Source organism: Musa acuminata, chromosome BXJ1-5 (assembly GCF_036884655.1).
Source record: "Musa acuminata AAA Group cultivar baxijiao chromosome BXJ1-5, Cavendish_Baxijiao_AAA, whole genome shotgun sequence".
Lineage (NCBI taxonomy): Eukaryota > Viridiplantae > Streptophyta > Magnoliopsida > Zingiberales > Musaceae > Musa > Musa acuminata.
Genome location: NC_088331.1, coordinates 32,143,783 through 32,156,437, shown reverse-complemented (window position 1 = coordinate 32,156,437; position 12,655 = coordinate 32,143,783). Strand labels below are relative to the sequence as shown.

Sequence of the window (12,655 nt, the reverse complement as noted above, 5' to 3'; positions counted from 1 at the left end):
TTAAAAAAGTGTTAATTAAAAATTTTATCAAATAAAGAGTTTTTTCTAAAAAATTTACCTAATAAAATAATTATTTTAAATCGATTCATATTTTGATTGATTTAATTGGTTCAATTTTAAAAGAGAGAAGACAGATAATGTAGTTTTTAAGAGGAAAATATAAAAATAATTGAGGATTACTTTTGTAATTATAAAAAAGTTACGTCTCGCTAAGATTGTTTTTTGCAAGTGGAAATATCATAAAATAAGAAAATTTAATTATTATCATAATGTTTTCTTTTTTAATATTGAAATGACATCATTATTACTTATTTGCATTGAGACAAACAAAAGGACTAAAGCTTGACACGAGATGCGTTGTTAATGACCGCCTAATTTTTCGACGAGCCGCCCCATTAAATTATTTGGGGTTGACCAAGAAAACCCTTCCGGTCTCCCATTGCTCTTTCCACCATAAAGGGTGCAGAGCTGACCTGGTGGAAGGGCGAGTAGCTGGGAGAGAGCTACTCAAGAGGTGGAAGATGGCCGGCGAGGCGGGGAGAGGGCGCGACGGTGGCGTGGTGGTGGGGCGGATTAAGCTGGGCTCACAGGGCCTGGAGGTTTCCAGGCAGGGCCTCGGCTGCATGGGCATGTCGGGCGTCTACGGGCCGCCCAAGCCGGCAACTGATATGATCGCTCTCATCCACCACGCTATCCGCTCCGGTGTCACCTTCTTCGACACCTCCGACGTCTACGGCCCCTTCACCAACGAGATCCTCCTCGGCAAAGTACTCGTGCTCATCGTTAATAATTGTGCATCGACCGATGGATCGAGCATTGGTTTCTGGTGTAGGCACTGCAAGGCGGGGTGAGGGAGAAGGTGGAGCTGGCCACCAAGTTCGGGATCAGCTTCCAGGACGGGAAGGGGGAGATTCGTGGAGATCCGGCATACGTCAGGGCCGCTTGCGAGGGCAGCTTGCATAGGCTCGGCATCGACTGCATCGATCTCTATTATCAGCACCGCGTCGACACCAGGGTTCCCATCGAGGTCACGGTGAGTTAATCTATCCCATCGAACATCTTCTTGGATTGGTGGCTTGTCGAGGTTGAATTCATTGGAAGCGATCCATTGTTCAGAATTAAAATTCCATGTCATTTTAAGTAGTTGATGCTCGATGCCATGGGAAACTTGTTCCTTTACAACCTGGGTGATTTAAGGTTCAACTCAGAAAAAAACCACTCTCCTTTTAGGACAAGATTTCGCACATCAATCCTTGTCAGATCCTCCATCAACGAGAATCACATTACGTCCACAAATAGGTGGAATACCATATGTAAAACCCCTGATTAGTCCCACATCGAAAGTGGGCAAGATTAAGATTAGCTTATAAGGGTCTGATGAGTGTACTACTATCAACTTCAGCTTAAGTATTTTGATCAGTGGATTAGACCAAACGAAGTTGATAGGCTAGTTAGCTCATCAGGCTCGGGTCATAATACCATATTGTCGTAGAAGAAAGATGGAACAATGTTTATGATAGGTTGAGGTCTCAGACAGTGTGCTTTAATGGGGACTTTTGATGACCCGGAATTTAGAAGAAAGTTATGCACTTAGACTCGATATAGGAAATCATATGCAGAGGAGATTTCTTCACTGATTCACTTTACTGATCAATATCCAAACTTCGTCCACTAAGCAGTAAAATAATAAAAGGAAAACAGAACAAAGAAAATAGAAAATTGCAAAAGAGAAACTAAAGGATCCTCCTCCTTCCTCTTACAATAAAATATTTACTGATTATACTAAATCTTCTGCCTCCTAAGAAACTATTCATTTCAGCTCTGACCTTGGTTTGAGAGGGTTTTGTGCATCTGAAAAGAGCCACTTATATCCACTGTACCAAAGAATCCTCCACAGGCCATCATCTGCTATATTAACTGTTGATATCATCATAGATCACCTCCTATAGCAGCCCAAGTTGTTTCTTTTGGATGAATGACCCTATCTTGTGGTGTATAATATCTCCGCTATCTTCTTTTCCCCTTGTATATTTGGTTGTTGCCATGTGAAAACTATTTGTGTTGCAACAGTTCCTGGTCGAGAATCCATACATCCCTTACCAGTGTATGGACAACTATCTCTCGAGCACAGGTTTAGGTTCGGCCTCAATGGGAATTACAAATAGACTAAAACCAAAAACTTGGAAGCATTTAGCTAACCACATTAGTAACTAAAGCTAAAGCGATTATCAGTTCATGATGATTGGAATTGAACCTTCTTCTGTAGACCCCTAGTATACACATCGATGGCACTTGGATATTTCTATATGGGCAATAACTAAATGACATTACTTTCATGCAACTGCTATCAAAATTGACATTCTGCAGCTGGTGTGTCACTCAAAAATCTAGCATGCAGTAAGATTCTTATGGAAGTGAATGGCTAAAGGAAGTATTTGTTTAGTGCCTATTGTAAATCTCTTTTGGATGTGATGGTCCACTATGCTAAAGAAGGTTGGCCACTATTTTTCAGTCTTGAGAGTAGCAGTTCATAGATAAATCTGATAAGAGCCCTAGTGTTTTATCATAGAAGAAAGGGGATCATCACTTCGAGGGGATCAGCCTCCTTGATCACTTCGAGGGATCAACCTCCTAGGGTTTGTCAAAGAACTGGATAATATTTTATTGCTTGTCGAAAAGAAACAGTTACATCTCTATTTATAGAGTTCCACCCAGAGTCCATTAGGATTTGGACCCTTAATAATAAATAAATATTAAATAAACCTCTATTCGACTCTTATCGAATTAAATAAACTTAACAAAACATTATTCAAAAGCTCAGAAAATAAGGGAATCCTAACAATTCCTCCCCCTTCAAATCAGTCTTGTCCTCTAGGTTGAGTAGCATCAAACTCATAGAGTTTCTCTTTCAGCAGTTCAGTCACAGGGTATTTGCGACATATCACAACCCGTTGATCAAGTAAGTATGGACTCCACTACTTGATAGTGTAAGCAATAAGTCGGCCTTTTGATATTGTAGTCTTCTAAAAAACTCTCCATCCGATGACTAGTGATAGTTGTGACCTTACTTCCACGTCTTCCCTTTGGGATCACCTGCTTTCCATTAATAAAAAAACTTCATGATTAGTTTAGAAAAATTTCACGAAACATCACCCAAGGTTGATAGCCATTCAATTCTAAGCACCACTTCGAAGTCTTCCAAGGGTAGCAAAAAAAAGTCCACAAACAACTCTTGGCCCTGTATAATCAACTTTATCTTCGAACATTTGCTATCACAAGTTAAAATTCGTCTATCAGCGACCTTTACTTCGAATTTGTTATAGTTTTCAATGTGATAGGCCAATCGGCCAACAACCTTATTGACCATAAAATTGTTAGTGCTACCAGTATCAATCAAAATTGTAACATGCTGATGTTCCAAAGTTCCTCCAACTTTCATAGTTTGCGAGTTAGAGGAGCCGGCTAATGAATGCACTGTATGTATGATAGGTCCAACATCATCATCAGAATCCATACCTTCATGATCGAAGTTCACATTGTTAGCTTCTGGTTCCTCCCCAATTGGTTCAATCATCAGAAGTTGCTCTTGTTTACATTGGTGCTCCCTACTCTATTTTTCATCACAGTGCTAGCACACACCCTTCGCTGATATTTCCTTGAGTTCTTCTCGGGTTAACCTTCGGGTGTTAGGGTTCCGGTTGGGAACAGATGGGGCGAGTGGCTTGCTAATCATCTGTTTGTTGTCACTTCTGTTTCGATGATTTTCCCTGTTAAATTTTTCCCCATGTAAACGTGCAAATGATATTGCAACGATCATAGTGCGGGGTTGATGAGCTTTAACTTCATACCGAATATCTGGATTAAGTCCTTCGATGAATGTACCCACTAGTTGTCGTTAAGACCAATCTCTGGCTTGATTTGATAATCGTTCAAATCTGGTCTGATATTCCAATACTGTAAAAATCTAACGAATTTTGGTGAGCTGTCCATCAACATTCTTATATTCAGATTGTCCAAAGCGAACAAGAAGCCCTCTTTTGAATTGCTCCCACGAGGGAACTTTATGGTAAGTTTCGTACTAATCATACCACTGGATTGCATCTCCATCTAGCTAGATTGATACCAGGGTCTGCCGTACCGAGCCGTACCGCTCGGTACGGGCGGTACGTATCGGTCCGACAGGTTGTCGGTACGCGGACCGACAGTTACCGGTCCGAGAGTACTGTAGCACTGTAGCAGTGCTACAGTACTCGGTACACCCAGGTGTATCGCTCGGTATACCGTACCATACCGGTACCGAGCCCAGGTCGAAATACCGGTACGGTACGGTATTGCGAACCTTGATTGATACTATTTCTACTTTGGATTTTTTTGGGGTTTTGTGAAAACGAAAAAAATTTTGTGCCCAAGAGATTCAACTGGTCAGATCCCCATCTTCCTATCTTGGAAATTCTACCTTAACACGTGGGTATCTTGTGTCATATTCTTGGACCATTTTCCTATATCTCCAGATCTATTCAATGTAGAACTTGAACTTTCACCTTGTTGAAACTTGCTAAAGTTCTCTAATAGCCATTGCATAAGACTGCAAAGTTCTCAAATTTGGTTTCCAATGCTTCAATTTGTGCTTTCACTGAGTTATCAGTAGCCATTGCATAAGACTGCAAATATGTAATCCCCAATTCTTGTTTATGATGTTTGGTCAAGGGCATCAGTACTGTCGATGCTGAGGGCAACGAAAAGGCTTTTTGCGGTCTACGAGGAGGAAAAGTTGTTGCCCTTTTTCTGTCGTTGTTTGGGGTGAGACCGTCGGGGGCCGGAAGGCAACGGCGTTGGCTACAGTTGCTATGACCCAAGGGAGCGATCGCCAAGCAGCCGGTGTTGAGGCTGTGGTGGTGCAACAGGTGGCTGTGGCAGAGGATGCAGGGCAAGGGGGGGAAGGCGGAGTTGACAAGGTTGGTAGGCGACGATTGTTGAAGATGAAGCTATGGTGGCGCAGTTGGGAATCGATGAGTTGCCCTGTCCGAGAAGCAGTGGCGGTGGTGGAGAAGGGGAAGCAGTGATCGCTGACTAGGAAGTAGCGACGGGATGAGGCGCGATTGAGGGGCGGAAATGTCGCCGTGAGCGGCTGTGACCCAAGGGGAGGAGGGTTGCGGTTGGGAAGCGAGCGTCGATGAGGTAGTGTTGAGGGCGTGGTTGGGAGGTGATTGTTGTTGATGTCGGTAGCGAAGAGAGGAGGAAACAACGACGGCTGCGGCGGTCGTGGTTGCCTTGTTTCGATTGCCACGAGGAGGGATGGTCAAGCGACTGTGGCTGTGATCCAAGGGGAGGCGGGTGACGGTGGACTCTGGCCGGGAAGCGGTTGCGGGGATGCGGCGGGACGGGACGCATCGATGGGGGGGGGGGGAGATATAACTGTTGGAGGTGGGATGTCTACGGTGGAAGGTGGGATGAGGCGCCCCTTTCACGCTCGAGTGGGATGGGGTGTGAGCGGTTGGAGGGCGACTACAGCGCAACGATGGGGGGGGGGGAGATATAACTGTTTCTTTTCATTGCTTGCCGAAAAGAAACAGTTATATCCCTATTTATAGAGTTCCAGCCAGAGTTCACAAGGATTTGGACTCTTAATAATAAATAAATATTAAATAAACCTCTATCCGACTCTTATCGAACTAAATAAACTCAACAAAATATTATTCAAAAGCTTAAAAAATAAAGGGATCATAACAAAATCACAATTATTCATCCTACTTTATTTTCCAGAACCTTTAAATTGTTTCTCTTCCAATGAAGCAATTTAAGCATGTTATGGATTAAATCAGACCACCCGATCTTATTTTGTTGAAATCAGTAATGTGAGTCATAGAACAGCCTTTCTGCTCGTTGGAGGTTCCTCTTATACATTGCTTGTAGGAATTTTTTTAATTGTTGAATGTTATCCAGAATCATGCTCTTGCTGCAAAATGACCAAAATATTGAATTAGTATGAGTATGAAACTTTGATTTTTCAGATTTCACAATTATGCTTGGAATTCATCTATGCCATTCTTTGCCATAGATGCCATGTCTCTATGGGCTCTTAAATTCATATTTGTAAATGTTCTTAGTTTTACTTATAAGGTCAGTTTCCTGTTTTCTATGTATATTTAAGCAAAGTACCCCTTTGAACTTTTATTTTGTTTTAGATGGGAGAACTTAAGAAATTGGTCGAAGAAGGAAAAATAAACTACATTGGACTGTCTGAGGCTTCTGCATCAACAATCAGGAGGGCACATGCTGTTCACCCAATAACTGCCGTGCAACTGGAATGGTCTTTGTGGACAAGAGATGTCGAAGAAGTTATAATTCCTACTTGCAGGTAGAGCTTGCTGATTGGCTTTATCTTTTATATAGACCACTATTTTAATATTCTATTGTGATATTGATTTTTTACTTTTTTTTTGTCCAGAGAACTCGGTATAGGCATTGTTGCATACTGTCCACTGGGAGGGGGCTTCTTTTCTTCTGGACCAAAGATGGTTGAAACTCTGTCTGAACATGATTTCCGTAAGGTGGCCATATACTATAGTTAGGAAAAGATATAAAAATCCTTTTATGCTCTTATAAGTTGAAATTATTTTGAATGCAAGAATAGAAGTGATGAACAACTATTGAAACTACTAATCATCTGGACTACTGACCATTGTTACCAGCTGACCATTATTGCATGCAAAAGTTGAAGTTTATGTTTTAATGATAATTCAATCAACAGGAGGATGTCATTGGAGTGTGATATGCTTTGCTTATCGGTTAGATTAATGATGCATAGAGTAAAAGAAACACAGTAGTTTATGTCAAAGCCTCCTGTTGAAAATTATCATATTTGTGTTTAATGCTCAAGTTGTTCATGATTTTGACAGAGTTGGGCTTATCATATTCAGGCTCTAGATGTTTGATATATCAAACTAGACAAGGGATTATAATCACATTAGTGAATGCCTACTAAACATCCATGACTACAATCACCTTGAATGGAACATTTATTTCATGTTAATTACTCTGTATTCCGTGGTGTCAGTAGGATTGTCCTTTTGAATTCGTTATGTTTATCTTAAAGTAAACTTCTTTTCTTTTTTTTTTAGTCTAATGATATTCTGAATGATGAATTATGTGTGCAGCTCATGCCTAGGTTTCAGCCTGAGAATCTCGCTCAAAATGCACTTATCTTCGAACGTGTAAGCGAAATGGCCAAGAGGAAGGGATGCAACCCTTCACAACTTGCATTGGCCTGGGTTCACCATCAAGGAAGTGATGTGTGCCCTATACCTGGCACTACCAAGATTGAAAACTTTAACCAGAATATTGGAGCACTGTCAGTAAAACTCACACCTGAGGAGATGGCTGAACTTGAATCATATGCTTCGGCAGATGCTGTGAAGGGTGATAGGTATGATGCTGCAATGAATACATGGAGAACGTCCGACACTCCTCCCTTATCCTCGTGGAAAGGTGAACGAACATCTTCCATATGTTCTTGAATGGTTGTTGTGTGATTTGCATGAAAATGAACTCCCTATGAGGCTTTTGCTCGATACTTTGTTGTCTATTAGTCACCAATATTAGAGAACAAAATCGTCTGGTTGAGTTGTTTCAGCTCCTGCTTGTTATTCGATCAAATAATCGAACCAAAAAATCAAATCAGTTTTGGTGTAGGCTACCTTAACCTAGTCGAACCGAAAAAATAGTTTGGTTCGGTTTGATTCTTAATGGTTTGAACACCCCTAGAGGTAATTGCATTTGGGGTCATGGTTAATGTGTTAAATATCGTGAACGATTGTGCATTTTTTCTGATCATAAAGGAAAGAGCATAGCTATCGCTTAATTCATATTATCATATTATGGATTTCAAATATGGTTAGAAATTTAATTTGACTACACTACATGATTTGACCCTTATGTGCACAAATGCAGTTTCCGAGTACAACCGTAACGGTTACAAGATTTAACCGAGGGAAGGATGTGCTCGTTGACTACACTACATGATTTGACTACACTACGTGTTGTATTATGAAGCGAGGGCTGTGCTCGTTGAACTTCAAGACATGGGTTTAGACATGCATATCGAATATGGTTAGCTAATTCTTATTAGAGTATTACGAAGGAAGTCTACCATCCTTTTAGCAATCTAAAATATTATGCATAGTATTTGGACCCACAATTTTGATGTATATAATATTTTTTTAAGAGAAAATTGAAGTGTCCAAATATGCTAAGAAGATGAATTTTCTTTTTTTTTTTAGAGAGGGGAGTGGCCCTCTCGGGTGTTTCCTAATTCTAATAGTGTGTCATTTGCTCTTTGATTCTAAGAGTGTTTTTTTGTTCTTCTATAAATTAATAATATTTTTTTTAAAATATAATGGTGATTTTTTTAAAAAAATCTCTACTTTTAAACTTTTTAAAGGAGGTACTCCTCATTTTCAAATTTCTTAAGGGTCAGCTCCCATCTTTTCTTAATTCTCGAAATACAGCTAACATGACATATTATAATTTTTCTCCTTGAACATTTTATGGTTCGGTTTACAAGTAAATCAGATTAATCCCCTATGTATAAGATTTTCATTATTAATTATAATATTTTTGATAATTCCATCGAAATACTATAAGTCTATTTAAAAATATTATATATAAGATGTTAACACACAAAGATCATCGACCGATGAGTCGACCAAATCGATTCTTTATCGAAAGTGCAAGTTCTTTCTGATGATTCCTCTCGATTAACGTGGAGAGCAAGCATTGTGGGCGGGACGAAGGAATTTGTAGGGAGAGGTAATTCGCTAGGAGCATCTCAGTCTTCAAGTGGTGAAGCTTGGTTTGGGAGCTAGGTGGTCCTCTCTTTTGGGAAACTGGTTTTTGTTTTATTTTTGCACTACACATGAAAATCCTTAGTCGCAAGGGCTCTAATACACTATTGGGAAATATGGGAGAGTATCACATAGACAACGGAAAAATAAAATAGAAATTAATTTCCCAAAAATAAATTTATATCGAATCACGTGAACCATTGGGAGCAAATTACTCATGAAACCGAAAATTACGTAACACGTGTGACATGTTCTCACTTAGGAAAGATCATATATCCCTAATATACAAATCCCACTTTGTGGATGAAGGAGCTCTCGTAAACTCCTATGATGCGTTCTTTTCTCGCTTTAGTGCACCACAATGTAGTAGCAAACATAAGAAGGGGATGGCCCCTTCTTCCTGTTCTCATGCCCCAAATAGGGTTGATGACAAGGGAGGAAAGGGAGGGAGGAGAATAGGAGGCAGGTGGCCAAGGAGTCGAGTCAGCAATAGTATTTTGCTTAGAACTCTTCTAGCGTACTACTACTCCATTCAAGGTGAACACATACCTTGAGTTCGACTTGCTATCATCGACATAAAACTGAAAACTCGAGTCCGTATATCACTTAATCTTGAGGCTACTTTTATCATATATTAGTAAAAGATCCTTAATTCTTCTTAAGTACTCAGGGATACACTTTACTGTCATCCAATGTTCCAAGCTTGGATTCGCCCAATACTTGCTCGTAACACTTAGAGCATAGGCTATATCAGGCTTGGTACATAGCATAACATACATGAGAGACCCTATTGCTGAGACATAGGATATTTTATCCATGTTTGTTTTTTCTACGGGAGTCTTTAGGGACATACTCCTAGAAAGTGATATTCCATGTCTCATCGGTACAAGAGCTCTCTTGAAATTTTTCATACCAAACCTTTTCACAATAGTGTCTATGTACCTAGTTTAGAATAGACCAAGCATCCTATTGGATCTATTACTATAAATTTGAATCATCAAGAAGTAAGATGCTTCCTCTAAGTCCTTCACGGAGAAGTGTCTAGATAACTAAGCTTGTATTATGGAAAGCATTCCTACATCATTTTCAATGATCAGGATGTTATTCATATATAGCACCAAGAATGTGATAACACTTCCACTTACCTTCTTGTATATAAAAGGCTCATCTTCATTCTTAATGAAGTAAAAATCTAGCGGCGAAAGAACATAAAACAAAAACCTTAAAATTTTCAATACATGTTCATCATCGTGCGTAGATTAATGCACAAAACCCGTAAAATAGAAAACCACATATGAGATAGTTGTGTTACATAATGAGATCATATATCCTTGAATCCATGCAAATCTGTAGGAGTGGATGAAGGAGGTCAAGCGTCCTATTCTCTAGCGAATATCCACACAATAGGGCTGCAACGACGCTCCTCAAATCTCTAGGCCTGCTCTCTAAAGAGGATAAGAGGAGAAGAGAATAGGAGGTGACAACTTAGAAGTTTCAGCCTATGGACCTTTAGTTCCGTCCTATTTATAGAGGCCCCTAATTAACCCCAATGGATCCTGCCCTATTGGGTATTGGATTTCTATTCTATGATATGATGATAGCAAAATTGCATGATGATAAAACTGGAGATTATGTTTATTATGCCACAATTTGAACTCCTACTTCTAAACACATGAGAATTGTACTTCTCATTTTTGTTGATGACAAAGGGGTAGAAGTATGTTGTTAGTATGTTATGATTAAATCATAACATGTTACTTGGATTTTTGAATCCAAGAGTTTCTATCAATATGACATATTAATAGGGGAAGTTAAGGTTAACCCCATCGTCGATTGGTTGTCATCATAAAAAAGGAGGAGATTGTTGAATCTTGGATTTTGATGATGAAACCAATCAATATATGTTTATGTTTTAATCTGTGTTTTGAGTGACGCAGGATGCTTCGATCAGAATGAGACAATTAAAGCAGGAAAAATCATGTTGTGTCAGAAGAACATGTCAGAAGATTGGACGTCAGACCGGTGAATCGGTCGACGTATCGACAGAAGGCTTCGGGTCGTGGATTCGGGTATCGGGCCAAGAAGAGCGAAGATTGCGCCAAGAATATCAGAGTTGCAGAGTCAATTGGTCGAAGGGGCAATAGGCCACAAGAGAGGACGATGCACCGAAGAATCAGACGAAGCGTCGAGGGACCAATGACATGCCGGACAACTTGATTAGATGCTTAGGATTAATTGTCTAGATCGAAATGTGTTTTACATGTGCAGGATTAACTACGATAGCAAGACATGAAGCAAAATGAAGTCTCGAAGTCAAGATCGAGATCACGTTGGGAGTTCTAGAGTTCGTCGGAAGTCCGGACGTTCGTCGGAAGTTCTATGGGAACTAGTTGAGAAGTCACAGAGTTTGCCAGAGAAGCTCGTCGGAACTCACCAAGAAGATCATCGTGAAGTCCAGGAGCTTGCTGGGAGTCCGCCGAAACATTACCAAGAGTTCGTCGGAGGTTCGCTAGAAGCTCACCGGAAGAATTGACATAGGGATTCGTTTAGCTTAGAATATGTCTTAGGAATCGTAGTTAGCACGTAATTGGGATTGGATTTGGGCCAACCCAATTAGGGTCCAGCTAGGCCCATGTAATCATTGTGTTGGGCCCAATAAGAAGCCCAGATAGTGCCCTAAGAAGACTCACCGTCGTGGCACAGTCTTCGAGGCTGTGTCAAGCGGTGGTACCGCCGGTCTGGGTGGTGGTACCGCCCAGCACTCTGCCCCAAGCGGTGATATCGCTAGACCTGGGCGGTGGTACTACACAGGACAATGTCAGTCAAACTGACACTAGGTGGTGGTACCACCCAACGCAAGCGGTGGTACTGCCCGTGCCCGGGGAACCTAGGATGAGATGTTTTTAGGCTCCAAGTTTGAATTAACTTGAAGCCTAGAAATACCCTTCTCATCCCTGGTTAATTCACACAAGCACAGAGAGCAAAAAAGGAAAGAAATGCTATAGAAATCAATTGAGAAATCCCTCCTCTACCATAAGTGTTAGAATTCTGTTTAAGAGAGGAGAGTGAGTGCTTGTAAGGGTTGTCTCCTAAACACGGTAAAAGGAGAAGAGGGGTGTAAGAAGGAGATTGATCTTCGCCTAGTAAAGGAAGATCATTAGTGGATGCCGGTGGCCTCGACGGAAGAGGAATCGGAGGAGTGGATGTAGGTCACGATTGATTGAACCACTATAAACTGCAGTCTTCTTTGGTTTGCATTTTATTCTTGCTATTTATCTTAACTACAAACTGCCTTCCTTACTTTACTTCAAATATATTTCTGTAAGCTTTCAAAGTTATTATTTGCACAAAATGATTTTTACGTCGGAATCAGTTTTCAACATACGAACGCAGTTTCAATCGTCGAAAGTTTTTCGCTGCACTAATTCACCCCCCCCCACCTCTTAGTGCTTTTGATCCTAACAAAAAATACAAGAATTGAGAGTGAAAAAAGAAAGAAACACTGCTGCAATCTTGTGTAAACTCCTCTCAAAGTTCTAAGTGTTAGAATAGTTTGAGAGAGGAGTAAGTGAGGGGTGTAAAGGTTATCTCCTAAACTCGGTAAAAGGAGAATCGAGTTATAAAAGATGGTTGGCCTTCGCTTATTAAAGGAAGGCCGATAGTGGATGCCGGTGGCCTCGACGAAAGAGGAATCAGTGGAGTGGATGTAGGTCACAATGACCGAACCACTATAAAAATTTGGTTTGCATTTCTTTTGTGCAATTTACTTCAACTACAAACTGCCTTCTTATCACTTGCTATACTCTTCTGTA

General features: G+C 40.5%; 1 protein-coding gene across 2 annotated transcripts; it reads left to right on the top strand.

Moving 5' to 3' along the window:
* Positions 1 to 420: 420 nt before the first annotated feature.
* LOC135674133 (probable aldo-keto reductase 2) lies at positions 421 to 7,632 on the top strand. 2 transcript variants are annotated; one of them, XM_065183632.1, is made up of 5 exons: positions 421 to 767; positions 833 to 1,033; positions 6,186 to 6,358; positions 6,449 to 6,551; positions 7,158 to 7,632. In XM_065183632.1, the coding sequence occupies exons 1-5, from the start codon at positions 522 to 524 to the stop codon at positions 7,515 to 7,517; spliced, it is 1,083 nt and encodes a 360-aa protein (XP_065039704.1). In that variant the 5' UTR covers positions 421 to 521; the 3' UTR covers positions 7,518 to 7,632. The 2 variants fall into 2 exon arrangements, with proteins under 2 accessions (XP_065039704.1, XP_065039705.1); XM_065183633.1 differs by having other exon boundaries at positions 424 to 767; positions 6,449 to 6,546; positions 7,158 to 7,301.
* Positions 7,633 to 12,655: the final 5,023 nt, after the last annotated feature.